The sequence below is a fragment of the Lepisosteus oculatus genome, chromosome 3 (genome assembly GCF_040954835.1).
Source record: "Lepisosteus oculatus isolate fLepOcu1 chromosome 3, fLepOcu1.hap2, whole genome shotgun sequence".
Taxonomy (NCBI): Eukaryota; Metazoa; Chordata; class Actinopteri; order Semionotiformes; family Lepisosteidae; genus Lepisosteus; species Lepisosteus oculatus.
The window spans coordinates 3,846,571-3,865,980 of record NC_090698.1 but is presented as its reverse complement, the minus strand read 5'-3'; the positions used below and the strand labels follow the sequence as shown (position 1 = coordinate 3,865,980).

The following is a 19,410-nucleotide window of genomic DNA, read 5'->3' as shown; positions in this document are numbered from 1 at the left end:
CCACATTCATTCTAACCGAGAGGCTTCAATGTGAATTGGATGTTGTTTCATTCTTCTCCTTTGTCTTGAAATTTCTGAGAGCCATATTGAGAAGCATCTGAAAACTCAGATACATTTAAAACATGAAGATGTCTGATCTTTGTCCAAAAGAGTAGCAGAGTCTCCTGGGTTTCATTCAGACCAGTTATTAAACTGAGCCAGTCATTGGATCATGATTAGCATGACCTTTGTCGTCTGAGGTGTGAAACCTACAAGTCCTGTCTGGCAGAGTCAGACTTTCTCTCACCTGCACTGCCTGTGCACCTGTTCTTTCCATCTCACAGTAGGATTTTATAGCACTGTGGGTCTGGGTGGAAGTACTGAGTGACTGATTGTGTTTTGCAGATGTCCCCACATGGCTAAAAAGCCTTCGTCTCCACAAGTATGCATCATTATTCTCCCAAATGACCTATGAGGAAATGATGATTCTGACAGAGCAACACCTTGAGTCACAGGTTTGGGGAAGCATCTTTCTGTTCTCTCTTACCTTACACTTTGTAAAAATGTACCTTTAGAGCAAGATGTCTCCATGGGGAGGTCGATATCTGTTCATTTGCATTTCTGTTTTGGTGTGAAAATTTTTTGTTGCAATTGTGGCAGATTGAATTTGGAAATGAGGAATAAGGCACAAATCACTCATAAAATGAACTCCTTGATGGTGGTGCTGATGGTGGTGAATACCGTGTAATGCAGTCTGCATTATGGTGTGCTTGTCATGAGGCATCAGATTGATGCCTTTGCCATTTCTGGCAATACACATGAATCAAGAAAAAATCAGATGTTGGGGGGGGGAAAGTCTGTAGAGTTATTAAGAAATTTAATCTGAGCTCTTAAGTAGTTGTCTTTTATATCCTTCTGAAAATAATCATTAATCACATTATGATCATGTAGCTTGAATGTCATGGAACTTCCCTGTGGAATTCAGCTTGGAACATTTATCCAAACACTTGCCTAAAACTGTGCTTGCTTTGTGAAACTGACGAATAAGACAAGCTCTTCTTTGCAGACCTGTGCTTGTGCTGTAAAGTGATTTCAGATTTTTCGGAAGAGCTACATTTATGTCTAGTTCCACATAATAAATTTAATTTAACATTTTGTTATTCAGAATGTTACAAAGGGGGCTCGGCATAAAATTGCCCTGAGTATCCAGAAGCTGCGAGAGAGGCAGAGTGTGCTGAAGTCTTTAGAAAAGGTAAGAAGTCTGCTGATGACTGAGAGGTGTTTGCCTAATGCCCAATGGATGTTCTCCCTCAATTTGGCTGTTGATGGGCTGCATATCGTAGTGTAAATGTTTAATTACTGTGTTTAAGTCTGCCTTTTTTTTTAATTAGTGCTTTTTAGAGATAATCTTGAGGTATCATATTGGTAGTCCCCAAGTCTCTGAAGGCACTTAGAGAAAACTGAGAAATGTAACCTGGACAACATGGTTTCTTTAAGATTTTCCCCAGGCAATTGCCCTTTAAATATAAACCTGGAAGAAACAAAGGAGAATTTTAATGAGGTGCCATCAGGCACAAAACAAGTGAGAGCAGAAAGAAGATATCAGGTTCGAGGCGTTCAATGTAAAAGTCCAGTGCATTGCACAGTGGAGTCTGTTGCAAAAGGGCACATAAAAAAGGGAGGGCAACCAAATCATACCAGGACAAAATTAAACATGCTTGCACAGAGACTGAATTCAGATTTAAAATGGGACCAGGATGGGTCAAGTTTGCACAGCTTGTGTTTAAGCTCCCCACAGGTATTTCCTACAGGCTGCAGTGCCTATCATTTCTGTGGTTGGTGCCAGTACCATTTTTATGTTATATGCTGCTGAAGTTACTAAAGCAAACAAGGGCAGAAATAGCTCAGGTTGAATTGTTACCTTACAGTACTAAAAGAAACTAACTGAATATTTTGTTGAATTAGATGAGCAGAAGAGCAATTTAAAGGTAGATTTTAAGGCTGAACCTTCTAGTCTATGAAGACTACAGCAAGAGTCACTGATGCCTGTTCTGTTTTAAGTCTTATAATATATAATTGTGATAGTCAAGCAACTTCTTTATTAACCCCCCCATAATCCGTAAGAAATTTGTTCCATTGTGTGGTTTACTGTACCAGAAATATATGATTACCTCATTGACACTTCATAGTGTTGGATGACTCAGAAATAAATGTCTCCCTGGGCACTTTAGTTGAACAGTTACTCGTTGTTGTTTCTGACTGCAAGTATAGGAGTGGCCTTGAAATAAGAGTGAGGAAGGCTTTATTTCTCTTGGCGGAAATCAGCTTGACTGACAGTGGAGGTATAAGGGTCTAAATTTAACCTAGAAATGGATGTGAACAAGAAAATGGTAAACTGGAGATCTAGAAGAAACAGATGTGCAGTTATTTGGAAGAAAGCATTGTGGTTGTTAGAAAATTGTGTTATTTTCTATTCTTAAACTTAATTGCAATATGATAATATGGTTTTGCTTTTAAACAATTCATACAAAAACTCAGACATTTGCTGCTTATCTGCAAAAGCCAAGCTTGGTCCAAGTAAACAGCAGTTCTACCGCCCCTGTGGCAAGGTTGGAGGTTGTTCGAAGCACACAAAATGCCTTTTTAGGAAGAAAATTGAACTTAAGTTTTGTATTAGGTTAAAGGCTGCAATCCCACAGGCAAGTTAATAGCTGTTCATCCCCTAGGATATCCTGGAGGGAGGCAACCTTCGTAATGCCCTGCAGGAGCTGCAGCAGATCATCATCACACCCATCAAGGCCTACACCCTGCCTGCTGCCACTACACAGAAAGAGGCCGAGCCCACTGCAGAGGCTTCGGACAAGGGCACCAAGCCAGGGGAGGACAAGGAAGCAGCAGCTGAGGGCTTCCAATCCCAGAATCCCTCTCCTTGTGACGGGGAGTCCTCAACTGCGCCCATTGGAGATGGGGACATTGCTGGGCAATTCACCAGGGTCATGGGCAAGGGTGAGCTGTTGAATTTGCTTTGCAGATCTTATTCTGATACTAATTCATGATAAAAGCATTTGTTTCTGTAGAGAAGTTTCTAAACCTATAAATCAAGAGAGGGGGAACACAGTGGACATGCTGGTAAATGTTGTGTTGCCATGCTGCTCTGCTGATTGGATGTTTATAACCTGCCTGTATTGTTGTGTTTGCAGAAGCTTTTTTTCCTCACAGGTAAACCATGAGATAAGAATTTATGCAGCTAAAATTGTATCCATTTTAAACTTCACATACCACACATTGTCCATGTCTTGAAATAACCATGCTTTTTAAAATCTAACTCTAGTGCCTATTGGAGAGTTTTCACAGATGTTTCCATTTATAGTACAGCCCATTTGCTGAAGCAAAAAATATGGTAATGGTTCTGCATTACAGAACCCTGTTTTTTCATGTTATTTCATGTATAGCCTGCTTTCCTGAAACCAGATTCTGAGGATTAATTCTCAATCTGTTTTTTTATGAATCCCATTTTATAAATAGCTTTTTATAAAGCTAATTGATGATGTCAGCTAACTGGTATCAGCAGATAATGAGAATTTGTAAAGTGCAATTTTGCAACACTATTTTTAAGCTTGATAGTAAGTTTCATTTACATTAAGAATTAATCTTAAAGAGGACCTCTTGTAAAATGGGTGGATGAAATCGCTTAAGTTTGCAGGAACTGGAAGTGTGCCAAATGCACTCACCTGTGGAATTATCTTGACTTCATTTTAATATAGCAGAGGATCAGTCAGTGCTGATGTTAAGTGTTGAAATAAGTATTTCACTGAAAGTCACTCAGACTAAGACTTCATTCTGGTGCCCGCTTCTCACATGAAATGTGGTAGTTATATGAATAAGGAGAATACAAGCAAGTTTAATTACACAGTTGCAATTTAAAGCAAAATATTTTAATTAAAAGATGTAACTCTTTATCCTTGCTTCGGTTGTGCTCTTACCCTTCCTACTTTTGAAGTTATTTTTCTGTTATAACATCTGCAAAAATGAGGGTTTATGGGATTATATACATCTCACATTACTGGACCTCCATCTTTTTCTTCTTTAAGCCCTTGGAACTGTTTTGATGAGAGCACACCAGCATTAGAAAGTGATTTTCTGGGTATTTCAATGAGTTGGAAGCTGTTGTTGATAAGGTTTTACAAATTTCTGTAGATCCTTCCTAGTATCTTTAGTTTTATATAGACAGGTGGTTCTTTGCACAGTGATCACATTGTTAACCATAAGCCTGAGGTTGAGTTCAAGGCTGGGATCTGACAGGCAGCTCTGCTTAGATTGTCTAGACTCATGTTATGCCATGTTTGTCTTGTGCAGTGTGTACCCAGCTTCTTGTGTCCAGGCCAGACGAGGAGAACATCAGCTGCTATCTACAGCTCATCGAGAAGTGTCTGGTGCATGAAGTGGGTATTTCTGTTGCATTTTTGAAATATCAAAAGTTTTTTTTCCCCAAAGTGTAATTGGTTCATTGAAAATGTTGAATTGCAAAAATGGGTAATTTTGTTTGCAAGTTATTTTTAAAACTAAGTTTAAGATAGACATTCACAAAAGATGTTACTGATCATTTAAACTGCTAAATGATTTGTCCCTCTGATGACAATTTAATCAATTCAAATAATTTTATTAATTTCAAATCGTATGCACCATCTTATTATAAGGTTGTTACCCAGGATTCAGTTTCTTCTGAGAAACAACTGGTAAAATAGTGGCACTTTTTTAAAACCCCATAGTAAAACTACAAAGATAATGTATTAGAATGCTTACGTATGTTAAAGCTTGGCATATAGAATTTCTAGCTCATAAATTGTGCTCTTTTTCTAAGTTTTAGCATATACTGACAATTTTGTTTTCTGACAGTTTCTGCTGGTAGCCACGTTGCATGGATGAATTGCTCCTTCCCATGGAGTTGTTTAAGCCAGATATTCAGTTTTGTGTTCCACTCACAGGTGTCCCTCTTCAATTCCTCCTAACTCCAGGCATTCACAGAAACCCAGAAAAAAAGGCTGGTATCGTGGAAGCAACAGGTTCTGAAGTTGCTCCGGTTGTTCCCTCGGAAATCCATGCTGGACATGCCTGGTTACCGACAGAAAGGGTGAGGAAAGACTGTGGGTAATGTGAGACTAAGAAAAATAGCGTTTCCCTTTCTGTCTTATGAATTGCGGGATAAGTGGAATAGTTACAGTTAGTCTCTACAGGCTTCTGGAGGACTAGGCCTTTGACTTCCTGCTAAAGAACTTAAGAGTCAAGGTGTCTTTTCAGTCTGAGCCTCCTCATTCTTCACTGAGCACTCAGTTCTGGTTCCCCTAGCTGCGAATATCACCTCATTGTACCCTCTTTTACCACTGACTGCTGTTGGATTTTATTTTAGTACAATAGTGATCAGGTCTTGTTCTTCATGATTCTTTGTCTTACTTACAAAGTTCAAAAGTTCTAATCTGTGTTTCATCTTTGCTGGATAAATTGGACACCATTATGCATTTGCTGTGCGATAGCTTTTTTTATAACTAATTGTCCCCAGTTTGCCTTTTTTAATACATTTATCCTCCCACCAGCTGGGCGTATGGGTCGAACTCTCTCCCCACAGCGGGTTCTGTGGGCGTTGGGCTGGGACGCAGAGGGCAGAGGCAGTTTCAGATGCCCCCTCGGGGGCTCCCCCCCACTAGGATGGGACTGATTAGCCCAGCAAGCATAGGGGGTGCCTCCCCACGACACACCCTCACCAGCCCTGGCCTTGGGGGGCAGGGTAGGCAGGTGAGTAGCAGTTCATATAGGGTTGTCACAGCAAGACTTCTTGACGCCTTTTACAAATGTCACCACGTTCCCAGAGAAGGATTCCACTCTTAATTCACAGTGGGTTGAGGTACACAATATGGTTATCACTTCCTTTAAAAAAAACATCCTGCTTTGTTATTTATCATAATGGAGTGATATGATAAATTTGTAGTTATAAACTTCCTTTTTTTTAAATCTTAAAAAGCAAATTACAACACATAAAAGCAATATTACAATAAAATTAGTATAATTGACATATTGCATACCACAATCAGAGTGAAGGTTGAGTTGAATTTGTTCCACACTTCTTTTCACAGAAGTTCACAAGCTCCAAAAAGAGGAAAAAAATACAGAAAATGGTCACTACAAAAATACAAAACTATACACAAAAAGCCATGTTCTCGAATGTTTTTATACTAAATTACTCTTAAGGTTTATTAAAAGAGAAATAGTTTACTGCAATATTAAGAAAAGTAACTAAAAATAGATTGCAAGAGTTTTGAATACTGTATTGATTCAGAAATCCAGTCTACTCAATGTCCTACTTCAGAATATGTACCACAAGATTAAAGGAACCGAAGCTGGTGAACGGAAGCTCTTCAGGTTGCTCTGCACAGAGGCGTGGTGTCGATGTTCTTGCACTGCTGATGGTCTCAGACTAGTTTCTGATAATGTCTTGCTCTCACACAGAACCTGTGGTTTGCCAACCCTGGGGGCAGCAACAGCATGCCGAGCCAGAGCCGGAGCTCGGTGCAAAGGACACACTCTCTCCCCGTCCACACGTCTCCTCAGACCATGCTCATGTTTCAGCAGCCTGGTAAGGTGTCAGACCGAGTGAAAGATTGAAATGAAATTCAGTTGTATTCCCATAACTGGCTTAATAAAAGAAATGGCATTGGAGCATGTATTACTGGTTTTAAGTTTTGATGTAGAGACTAGAGATTAGTCTTGATATGTTCCAACTTGTTACTTTTTTAAATCCATTTCACAGGGTTCTTAGTGACACGATACACAAATTACTGAAATGTAAAGAATTTCTCAGGAAGCTAGACAAGATTCGTAGACAACTTCAGAAAGTACAGAAGTATTTATAAACTGGAGAAGGCCTGACTAGATAATTTTGTTTTTGAGGGAAATTGGGCAACCAGTGTCCAGAGCAGGATAAATATAAATTATTGGTGCTGTGGTTCTGAATCTAGGTGTTGCATGTGTGCAGTAAATATTGCATTGTAAGCATTATGTGTTAATTGGTTCCTAAGTTCAACAAAGCACACGTTCATCCTACCAAGTAGCATGTAAGATTGTATTGAGCTATAGTGCTCCACTCCTGTCTTTGATTTTCCACAATACAGATGGGTTCCCAGGTCTATTTTAAGTCCTTAATAGCCGACTTTGTTTGACAGACAATGCACAACTCTAGGTACTCTATTGATCAGTTGAATGAAATGGTAAAGACAGTCATTAAATATAAAGTAGGTTTGTCATTGAAGGCTAGTGTTTTGCAGTTGGAGTGAATTACCTTAAGACCTGGGTGATTGTGCCTGCAACTGAGTATATTCTTCTTTTGAGAAATAGTAATGAATTTCTTCTTCTGCTCTTTTTCCTTTCCAGAATGCCAAGTTCCTGGTACGGATCTGGAGATCAACCCAACGCTGGAGTCGCTGTGCCTCAGTATGACGGAGCACGCCTTAGGGGGTAAGAACATGCAGTTGTCTCAGCTTGGTACGCAAGCCTGCTTTTCAGTTTTTCCTTTACGGGATTGACTTCTCTACTCATCAAAAGCTACAGTAGAGCTCAGTCTTTGCAATACCAAGCCAATATCACTTTACAAGAATGCTTGTATCAGTATCTTGTGAGAACAGCTTGTACCTCGTGATCGAATCAGTTTGTCAGATGTGAACACTTACCACTTTCCATTTTTAGAATTTTGTGATGCATGAAGAATTTGTTATAAAAGGTTTATAAAACCCTGTAGATTCTCATGCTTATAATGGAAATGATGGTCTTATTCAGATTAATGGAAAATTGTGATACTGTGATACATACCAGTAATTAGCTTTTACAAACAATACATAATGTAGGCTCTTGACATCACATGACTAAGTTTGAAACACACCATTGTACTTGAATGTCACTTATGAGTTTTGATGGCTGGTTGACATAGCACATTTAAATGAGTAAATCTTCATCTGATTTGAACAGATCTCAAGAAGGCAAGATCATTTCTTTTCTAAACTTCTTCACGTTTGCATGGTGAAAAAATAGGGCTCTTTCTTTTCTCTACAGATGGAATGGACAGGACATCGACAATATGAAAATGATTAAAAAAGACAGACACTTCACATTCTATAAAACACTTTGGATCCTGCATCGTTCTTTTCACAGAAGTGGCGCAGGACAAATTGACCCTCAAAAGAAGAAAAAAAGTAAAGAAAATGGTCACTACAAAAAGACAAAAGTATACAAAAAAACTAACTGTGTATATGTTCTCTGATATTTTTGTACTTTATTATTCTTAACTGAGGTTTATTATAAGAGAAGTACAGATTACTACAATATTAAGAGAGAAAATTACTTAAACAAATTGCAAGAGTTTTGAATGCTACATTGATTAGCAAAGCCAACTACTCAATATGTCTCCTTCTATAGATGTACCACAAGGTAAAAGGAACATGGAAACAGTATAGTGTTCAGGGGGTGATGCTGATGGTCCTGGTTTGTGCTGGTCTTGCATTTGGAAAGGAAGGGAGGATTTGTACAACTCCAAAGGTATTTTGGCAGGGATGTTCTTCAAGCATACCTAGACCACACGTCCTCCTTGTAGCCTGGTGAAACAGACCATGAGAGGTGGTTGCAATGTCTCCACTATTGGGACTTGCCAAGGTATTCCATAGTCATCTTTACCAATTGTTGAAAAATTAGCTTTTTTGCAAATGTTGGAATTCATGAAGTTTCGTATTTTTTTCTCCATTCTGTCCCTTAATTAGTTTTAGTAGGAGATTTATTTGAGACTATTTCTATAAAGACATATGCTGCAACCAGTAGCTCTTCTGGTGTACACTGCTGTGTTTATTGCTTTAATTAAGTTGGTAACCCAAGTCATTGGTGAATTTAGTGTTTTATGAGCTTGACTGTAATGATGAAATGGATTTTCAGTAAACTTGCATCAATTTACAAAACACCACCAGGAAAAAAGCAGTTTTAAAATGTTGTTCAGGTTTCCAGTCCTCCTCATCCTCCTTCTCATGTTTTCATTGCAGTTTCATCAAGCTCTAAAAATGAGCCACTATGATTTTGTTAGTTGGATTGCGCAAACCTTACTCTTTCTCAGATCATTTTGAAAATACTATGCACATATAATTTGAATAGTTTTATCAGCCATTGAGTAGAATTTATGATTATAATAACAGATATTAGAAGTAATGTTTTAAATTGATTGTTTCAGTCCCCTGGTTACATTGCAACCACCTAAAGAGTAATCATCTTAGAGGGTCTTTTCTCTGGTTTCTCAAAGTCTTTGGATGTTATTCAGATCTGAGGTCTAGGGTTCCTGTGTTTGTTAGTTTTTCCATAGGATGCATGTTTAAAATGTCAGAATAAGACACTTCTGGTATTTAAAAAGAGATTAACCTCAGCTGTGCTTGCAAGAGTGAAACCTCAAATTTCAACTGCTTTTCTGCAGGTCAGAATTCATTTGCCATCAGTCAAGCACGTCCCCAAAAGAAAAAAGGTTTTTTGTTGTTTGTTCATGAACTAATATTTGTCTAAGGTGCTCACTTTTTGGTATGCCAGCCAGTTAAGAATAGCCTCTAGTTTTACAGTTGACTACCTGAATCAAAGTTGTTTGCCACCCCCCCCCCCCCCCCCCACACACACACACACACACACAATGTCTTAGTCTAATTTCAGGGAAGGTAACTTATTTGTCAGTTTAGTTTTTCAAGAAAAGAGCTTTCAAACTTAAGTACTCTGAGCTGTCGTTTTGAAAAGGAACAGGCCGAACACTCTATGCTGCATTTTTAGGTCTTCAGTTTCTCCAATGATTAATACTTTCCTTTTCTCTCCAGTTCTTGGTTACAAAGAGCTGTTTAATGTCACCTTGGCCTTTGCGGTACTTTGCAGCTGAAAGTTATCAGCCTTAACCATTTTCGTTTTTTTTGCTGTGTGCAGATTTGTCTCATTTTCCTTTATCTCAACACTTTTGCCTCACTTTTTGCACAAATTCAAAGACGATCTCAGTGGTCCCACAGTACACAGCTGGCTTTGTGTCACCGGGAAATAATCCTCTATTTTCTTCTATATTTATGTTTTGGAGAGTCAGGTGCTGGAGAGTTAAATTAGCAAGATTTTGTCATTCAGCATAACTTCCTAATTTAACAGAGACAGAGGTTTGTAGGTTGTGTATATAAATAAGAGAGGAAACAGCGGCTTTGATTTTCTTGTCACCACTGTGCACTGGCTACGCTTTACACATCCTTCAGTTTCTCTGGTTGATGGGGGTATATTTCTTACTATAATTCTTTTTTTGGTTTATAGCAACTGTTCAGGCTATGTAGTATTTGGGGGGCATTTGTGAATGCTTTAACTAGAGCCAGAGGTCTGATAGATAAGAAGAGTGGGGGGTACTGGGTGATGTTTGTCTACCTGATTTCCACATAGCATGTTGCTCTTTAGTGTGATTCCAGCTATTCTGCCTATGAAATAATAAGCTGGTTAGAAAGAAAAGTGTCCTACTAGAGCACACAGTGTTTGTGGTTGTCTGCCTGATTAAATTGGTGATTTGCTCAGAAAATGCTTTTTGTAGAGGGGGGGAGAAGGAAGTGTTGATGCTGGAAGCTGGAAGTAGCAGATTTTCTGATTTACAGTTTAAAAGAATGTACATTTCGTTGGTATGAGGGAGAGGGGAGGACTGCCTGACTTCTAACTGCAGGATTATTCCAGGATGAAAACCTAACTGAGTTCATACAGTCATAATCTTGACCCCTTTTCATATTTTCTCTTCAGTACCTCCTTAGATAAAAATGACTTGAATTGTAAGTCCATGTCTTTGGTTAGTCATTGTAGTCTGAAAATGCTATCTTTATCCTGGTTGTTTTAGTTGCTCTGAAGTGTGAAATCTGAATCAAAAGTTATCTCCTTATTTAATATGCAAGTATGAATGACTTGAGGATTTTGGGATTTCAAAGATGGACATATGATTCCAATTTCAAAATAGTTTTATCCTTCTCACAAGGGCACTGCAGGCCCATGTTTAAATGAAGTGTTTCATATAAAGCAATACTGCTGGTTCTTAAATGCTATTTCAGCTCCACAGTTTTCTTTGTGTAGGTTTTCTCATTATAAGGTTACAACTAAGGTTACAACTATGAACCATCTACTGCCACACCCTGTAATCTGTAACATCTCATATTCCCCACCCTTACTGGGGGGGGATTGTTGTTTAATCCTTGCAATAAATAAAATGGACAGTTCATAACCTGTAACAGGTATATCATATCAAGTCTGATGTAGGCCAGCTACTGCTTTTGTTACATAGTTATGTAGCCAGCTACTTTGGATTCAACTGATTAATTTGGCTTTAATGTATAATGATTCGGATTTTGTTATTTTCTGTAATACGAATCTGGGCTTTAGGTACCCAAAGCAGGAGGCTACATGTTGGGCAGTTTTGCATCATTCCTTCTTTTTACCATTAACCTCTAGGGTAAACTTCTTCCTTATGTTGCAGTTAGGAATTAATGGACATCACAGTTGTCCAGGCTTTAAAACAACACAATTTTTGTCTATTTCGTGCAAATTAACAAGGCACTGCAAAAGTTTATATTTTTATCAGTTATGTGCTTTATGGCTCATAATCTTAGGCTTGGGGACAAGCTGGGGTTGCTGTATGATAATTAAGCATCAATCACACTTAAAAGGATCAGTCTTCATGCTTCCAATACAACAATTAAGGGTTTCCGTGTGAAAGTAGAACAGCATTTACTTATTCAGATCAGTTATTTGAGGAATGATGCCTTAACTGAAAGTGGGTCACTAACAATACAGGGGGATTTGCCTGTGAGTTATTAACGCAAAGATTCTGAATCAGAATAGATGAGATGTATCACAGTTTATGGCAAGGTTAGTTAAAAAACCTATTTTACCACCAAGCTGGGATGACTGTTAGAATTAGGTGCAGTTCTGTTTAATTTGCTTTAATGGACTCAAAGCATTAACATCTTGAAATTCTTTAGGTTATATAGGTGACAGGCAGGAAGAAATCAGAATATTGGACAAGATAACTCACTCATCTATATAATGTAGACTATAGCTCGATTCTGTGCACATCTTCTCTTTTTTAGTGCTGTACCTGGCCTCTTGGAAACCTTTTTCAGAACTGACCTGCAGAACGGTTGTTTTAAGTGTAAGTAGTGTGAGGTATAACTAAGAGGCCTTGTGAAACAGACAAAACTAAGAGTGTAAAGTGCATAGACTGAGCCAGCCACATCACTGGTTAAGTGAAGTGACTGCACACAATGGCTGTGCAATGGCTGTCTACTTTTGGTGTTGTCCAGTACTGCAGCACCTAATGGGGTTTAATTGCTTAATTCCTTGATTAATAATTTTCTCATTAATTACAGGGTATCTAATTTGAAATTTCCTTCACCTGATTGTCTGCACATCTCTCTAGCCCATGCAGCCATATATGTCTCCCAGGACACAAAACTGCATCAGGTTGTTCCAAACACTGACATTATGGTTCTTTATTGGTTCAGCACTTAATGGTGAAATGCAGAAAGCGTCATATAAGTCCTACAAATCACAATGATTTTAAATGTACCCCTCATAGATCTTAGTTGTTTTGGGTATTGAGAATGAGCCAATGAGAGTGTGCTGTAAAAATGGGTCTCTCCTGTGTTCCTCGCATCAGACAGTGTCTGGCTGCAGAACTGCAGAGTCAGATTACTTGTTCTTGAACACTTTACTTTTTCACTCCACAGTACCCTCTGGTGGGTGTCGGTGGCTCTGCAGCCCAGCTTTGGCTGCTGGAAGTGAATGGAGGAAGGAGCCCTGACCAAGCTGCTTGCCTGGGTGCTGACACAGAGGTTTCCTGCAATGAGACAGTTTTGCGGCTGAGGTGTAATGATCTTGTGGCTTTCTGAGCTGTCAGCAGGAGTGAGCCCTTGCTGTCTGCTGCTGTGCCACTGCCTTCTTTCTCAAATTGTCATTCTTAGGCATGTGGACTTGTTTTTTTTGTCATATCAGCTGTTTTAATCCCTTACAGTATCATGTGCTTAGCCCAATGTGTTAAACCACTAAAACAGGGTTCCACAAGTCCAGCAGGTTATGTGGACCTCCTTAAATCATCCGCACATGATCTTAGAAAGAGAAATTAGCTTTACTAAGAATTAGACCTACCCCTCCTACAGAAGTCTGAAGCTAATGATGACTTCATATGTACACATCATGCTAGACTGGTAATGTTTTCTTTTACTTGTTCTGTTTTGTCTATCCAAGAGGTGTTATAGAAGCTTAAAGGACCATATTGTAGTATTTTTTTATATTGTTTAGCACTTGGGTACTTTTGCTTGTTCATGTCTCATGGAAGGATTGCTGACCAGCTGTGTGTGGTTTTGTGAGTCGCATCCAGTGGATGAAATAAAACATTAAGGTTGGAAGAGGAATTGGTGTAGGTGATATTTGTCTCGTGAAGATTATGCTATTTAGGTCCCGTTCCTTTTGATTGGTTTGATTCGGCAGCAATGCAGTTACAAATGGAGGAAGAGGTTTTTCCCTTACCGGCTCATTTTTGGTTAATGTTAGGTTTTTACTATCCTTTCAATTTGGGATCTAACCCCTTTCTCCAGTTCCCACACACACAATTTGGAATTGCTTATTGTAAATTGTATCATCCCTCCTCTGAGACCACAGCATCAGCACAAGTGGTGTTAGACGGTGAGTGTTTTCCGCAGAATGTGCAGAATTCATTTTGCAAGTCCCCTAGTGCCCATAGCAAAATTGCACTGGAGGAGTGATGTGACTTTTGCTGACAACACTTTAAGGTCATAAGCATTCCGCAAGTCTCAGGTGTGGCACCAAGCTGAGAACGGTATGACAGACTCAAGCCCACCTATTCAAACCTATAGTCCATCTGGTGCTTAGACTGTAGGACCTGTCCTGCCTTATGAGTGTGTGCCATTACTGATCAAGACACTGGAGAGCCCCAGTGATTAGCAGTGTGTGTTTGCCTGTTTATAGTAATGGTGTGGTATTTTCAATTCTTTTAGCTAAAAGGACTATAGACAGATGGTTAACTATATATGGACACATTTGTAATGTCTGTGATGTTGATTTGTGCACCAATGTTGTGAACTGACAGAGAAAGCCAAACTCTTGAATTTTGAGGACAGGGTGAGGGATGGTTTTTCTGGAACATGAGTGAAAGTAGCATGGAAAGTTCTTCAGATTTGACTTTGTCATTGTCTTGTGAGAAGAAAGGCTTAGGCAGGAGGCCTATGGGATTGTATGTGCTTTCTATTAGTCATTCTGCTATTTCAGTTGAAAATCTCATGCTGTGGTTGGTTATGCTTTTGCAAATGTGACCACACTGGGACACTCTTTAATGTAGATTGAACATGCCCGTTCACCAGTGAGATGAAAAAAACCTTTGTGTAATCACATATGCTCATTTTAGACTGACCTCCTAGACTGGAAAAAGTGTGGGTCTTTCAGGTTCGTTCCAGAATGAGTATGATGAGATTGAATAAGGCTTCTGAGTTCACTTGCTACACATCTTCCATAATCCATCTTCTTTCAAGGGCAATTTGAAAGTAATAGAAAACTCTAAAGTCCCTCAGCCATAGATACACCATATTGTCCCATGAGATGCTCCCTTCAGAACTGCAAGTTTGCTGTGTACATCTTTGGCAGTGTCCTTGAATTGTTAAATCCTCAAAAGACTAAGAAATGGAGAAATCTTACTCGTCCGTTGTGGAGCAATACCTTAATTGCTGCAGATGAGGTGTATTCTTAAGGTGGAATCACATCAATGTTGCAGTTGCTATTTGTTTCCAAATGTTTTATTTTCAGCAATGAAATTCTCCTATAGACACTACAGGCCTCTGTACTATTTTAGTCTTTGATCTAACCAAGTAGGTCGTTGCTGCTTTAGTTTGGTTTTGAAGGACGTTTACTGACCTTCCCTTGTGTAAATGTAAACTGGCACAGATTTCTTCCTGATGTGCTGGCTCGAAAAAGGAACACCTTTTTGCTGACCAAGTCTGAGCAGACGGAAGGGTGGATTAACAATACAAATGCAAGTGAGGGAGATTAGCCTCATCACTGGCCTACTGTTTGATCGGAGTGTAACTGTGAAAAATGGAAAACAACATCCACTTCGTATTCCACCTTCTTTTCCTCCCAGTCTTGTGTTCAGGTTAACTGCTTCTTCAGCTATTTTCTGATAGATATCAGGACATACATTATTCCATTCTTGCTGAGTAATTTAGTACAGAGATCATTTCTAACTGGAACATTTTGTGCTCAGAGAAAGTAATAGGTTTTGACTGGGAGGGAGAATTTTCTCTTTAGAAACTAGAGCTACCTCGTTGGAATCTTTTCACTTCTGTTTTAGATGTGGCTGCAGTTGGGTGGGAAAAAAATTACCAAATAGAAAAAAATGTAAGGCTGATAATTCAGAAATTGGCGTTTTTTTATGTAGCTGGGGAATACATAATGTACAAATATCTTCAGCTACGCTTTCAAGGAAAGGCAGAAGGGTACCCTGAAAGCATTTTAACCAAACGCTAAGACGTCCTCCCTCCCTCTGGGAAATCTGTCCCCTTTCCAGGGCAGGTGGAAGCAAGAGGGATTTTTAATTGCCTGCTTGTGCCCTAATGAGTTTTTAGCAGGAATTGCCTCCTAAGTTTGGTACAAAGGAATTTTTCAGAGGACAGAACAGAGGGATAAAGGTGAGAGGTCAGCTTTTTACCTGTTGACATAAGGAGACTTCCAAGGTGTATTTACAGAGACAATAGTTAAATATTTATTTCTACAAAAATAAAGAATAAGGGTCCTCAAAATGAAAAATAGATGTTATTTTAGATACATTTTATTATGAATAACTTTTGTTATTGCTATGGCTGGTAACCATGAGAACATTAAGAAACTCTATTGTGTAGTCGCTTGGTTTATTATTGCTTCTCTTTGTAAAGGCAAGTGAGGATAAAAACACAAGTATTAGTAATTTTGTTTTTGTTTGTTTTTGTGTTTCCATGTTAAAGCTGTGCTTATTTTGTAATTTTATTTTGTTCCTTTTGTTTAAGTGGAGGGGGGGTGGTAAAATCTCCCCAACTCATCTCTCCTCCGAGCTGCCTTTACACTTGACACTAGTGCATCTTTGTATAGGAACAAAAAAGGTTACTTACATTGCTTATGTTTGATAATGTATTTGTCTGCCTCTTAAAATATGGGACACCTTGAGGTTAGGTTTTGGTTTTTGTTTGGAGTCACTAAAGTAAATTAGCATAGTTGTTAATTTCTGCACCTTGTATCTTCCCATTGGGACTTTAAATAAAGCTCTCTGAGAATGCTATATCAATGGAGAAACAACAAACTGCAACTGTTTCTGACTCTGACTGTTTTTAGAAATAAGAGCAAAGATCTGTTTCTCACGGCTGATTTTATGAAAATTGCCCCCTTCAGAAAACATCTTATTAATCTCCTTATGTGTCATTGCAGCAACAATGTTCATGCCACAGCTTGGGATTGAGCTAGAAGTTAATCAGAAGTTAATCAGATGGTATGGTTCCTTTTCTAAAGGAAAGCATGTAAAGATAAAGTAAACTAAAATGATACTTTCCCTTGCACCATATCCATTGGTACAAGTCGTAAGAATAACTCTGCAATTTGCAACTGTTCTACTTTGTTTCATGTGCTGAATGTGGTGTCCTGTCATCCAGTTCTGAAGTTATTAAATTTCTGACCTGGAGCACATATGAAAACACTCGACTGCACATTAACTCTTAAGTATGTTTGTCATGATTTAGGGGCACTTCAAGCTGTGTTTGTGCTGAGTTCTGTTAGCGAGTGGCTTGTCTGTAGTCTGGGATTTTGGTCTTATATTGCTGCTGAAACAAAGCTGGCCAACGCAAAGTGGTTATGACAGTAAGTGTTGGAGACCACTGCTGGCACCTAACTTGTTTAATACTAAGGTGTGGCCCCACAGTACCATTGCCTTGCCCAGTTGGACCAGAGTGTAATGATGTGTTTGAAAATAATTTGCACTGTCAACTCCAGCTGTCCAGAGGCTTGACAAATACAGAGACCTTTCTCAAACTGTGCAGTGGAGAGGGGGTGGGGGAGATAAGTGTGGGACAAGGGGAGGGAACGGGGTGGTTTGTGTTGATATGATGAATTGTAAAAACCCATTGTGTAAAATGCAGCTGTGTGTTGTGTTTTGTACTGGCTACAGGTGCAGAGCTCTCTCCTATCTTGAATAAGAATTATTTATATACCTTAACGCTGCATGCAGATGAGAGAAAAAGTATCCCAACTTGTTAACGCAAAATGTGGCTGTGCCTTTTTTCTTGTTTTTGTATATTATCTGATCCCTATTAAAAATAAAAAAATAAAAAAAAGTTGGGGAAGGGCAAAAAAACTGAATAAGAGAAAAGTTATTTATATAAGCTATAACACTCAGATTTATTTCATTCTATTGTGTTAAAACATGGAGTACTGCAACATGCAGCAATGATCCCAAAGCTTACAAGGGCAGTAGGGGGAGTTTTGTCTTGAAGTGTTTTGGTATCTGTTCACTGCTCAATGTATGGAGAACGGGATCCTGGTGTATTCTAAGGAGTTGTTAAGCAAGGTTTTCTGGAGAAAATACCACACTTTCAAACGTTTTTTTAAATCCTTATATAATTCCAAGTGTTTCTTGCTCTGTTTCACGGAGCTGTAGTGCAGCTCTTTAAACGCGCAGTGGTAACTGCGGGCTCCACGGGTCCGTCTCCTCATTCTTTGCGCGATTTAACAGAGGGACAAGTTTCTCCTCTTTGCAAAGTAGTTCCAAATCTGTCTCTCTGTCTCATGGGGGAAATAAACTGAGGATCTCCAGGCCACGGATGGCTCACATTACAGCCTGAGGCTTGCGATCCTGTCATTGTGCATCAGCAAGGAGCTCACTCGACTCAAAGTCTCAAAGTGGGAGCGTGCAGCAGCCTTCGAAGATGAGCAAGACCTGCAACTGTGATCCCATACCTGAGAGGGGGGTTGTGACACTGTTTATTTTTTTTGTTTTTATTTTTCAATTTCACCTTGGTACTGCTGCTTACTTTGTTCCTGTTCGTAACAGAAAGATGCAAATAGACTTTATGGGTGCTCAGCAGCATTGAAAAGCGGAGCCTTTGTTATAAAAATATATATAATTTGCATTTATTTAACATCTCTTTGATACTTCGAAAGCAAGGGGAGAGGGTTACCTTTGTTTTCTTGTTTTTTTTTTCTTATTTGATTGCCCTTCCCTAATAGTTAACATGAATTGAAACAAGAAATATATAAATATAATAATCTTAAAGGTTTTTAAAGCTCTGTTTCAAATTGTTCATGTTTTGCTGGTTTATGAAGGCTGAAACATTATTTTGAGGAAATTCATACCTTTGTTATAATACATTTAAAAAAATGATGCAGTGTCTGTGTCTTCTTTCTCTCGGAGGTTGTGGCCATCTGGCACACTTCCTTTATTAAGGACGATCGAAACGAAGGAGGTAGGAGGGAAACTTGGGTAACCACCTTTGGGATTTTATTTGTTCTTGGCAGTCAAGTGTGATTGTTCTCAACACAAAGCCCAAAACCAAAAATTGTGATTTTAATACTTCAGCACAGTCAGATTTCTACATGATTGTCCGCCTCAGGCACTGGAGTGTGTGCACCCCAGATGGTGCTGCTGTTTTACACTTGTATCATCTCTGCTCATTTTAAAATGCAGGGACTCTGTCATTTTTTGTGACCAAGCAGGAAGGCAGTGCCAGTATTTTGGTTTGAGTTCACCCACAGTTAGTCTAATCGGAGGACAATACCTATGAATTGTGATCTGCAGCTCTAACAAAGGCAGGGATCCTCACTTTTTGTGAAAGGGTAACGTTTCCTAATTTAATTAGATATACTGGTGGGGGGGGGGGAGAAATGCAACACCTGCTGCTCCACACTCCGGCCCTCCCGTCTGCGTGGAACAGGCTGAAGAGTGAGTCATCCATGAAGAGGACCTGATGCCACTGCTGACGAGTCCATCGCAGCCTCTGTCTGGCCCCTCCAAGACGCCTAGGAGGTGTGAGCAGAGGGCCTCTGACAGGTCGACCTTGCTCTAAGGCTCTAAGGCCAGCAGCATGCAGCTTATTTTTTATTGAGGTGTCAGAATAACAGGCAAGATGTGAGGAGCTGTCAGACTTGGTGAACACTTGTTGATGCAGAATGCACCTTAAAAAAATCAATCATGACTCCTTCGAGTTTCATGCACATTGAAGTCACAACTGCTTCTTCTCTTCTACTTGAATTCATGGGTATGAACAGTAACAAAAAAAAAGGCAAATGGTCTGTAAAATAGATTTCTTCCCATTTCCAATCTAGTGTTTTTCAGTCAGT

The 19,410-nt window shown here is 39.2% G+C and overlaps 1 protein-coding gene across 3 annotated transcripts in view; it reads left to right on the top strand.

Moving 5' to 3' along the window:
- Nucleotides 1-18,454, top strand: part of LOC102682627 (protein Smaug homolog 2) — a 44,989-nt gene extending 26,535 nt beyond the window's left edge. For all 3 annotated transcript variants that reach the window (XM_006627588.3, XM_069186308.1, XM_069186309.1), the window contains exons 5-13: nucleotides 385-494; nucleotides 1,145-1,231; nucleotides 2,706-2,985; nucleotides 4,336-4,421; nucleotides 4,995-5,110; nucleotides 5,571-5,769; nucleotides 6,481-6,607; nucleotides 7,402-7,485; nucleotides 8,077-18,454. In XM_006627588.3, coding sequence (XP_006627651.1) covers nucleotides 385-494; nucleotides 1,145-1,231; nucleotides 2,706-2,985; nucleotides 4,336-4,421; nucleotides 4,995-5,110; nucleotides 5,571-5,769; nucleotides 6,481-6,607; nucleotides 7,402-7,485; nucleotides 8,077-8,105 — 1,118 coding nt within the window. In that variant the 3' untranslated portion in view covers nucleotides 8,106-18,454. The remainder of the gene's footprint in view (nucleotides 1-384; nucleotides 495-1,144; nucleotides 1,232-2,705; nucleotides 2,986-4,335; nucleotides 4,422-4,994; nucleotides 5,111-5,570; nucleotides 5,770-6,480; nucleotides 6,608-7,401; nucleotides 7,486-8,076) is intronic.
- Nucleotides 18,455-19,410: the final 956 nt, after the last annotated feature.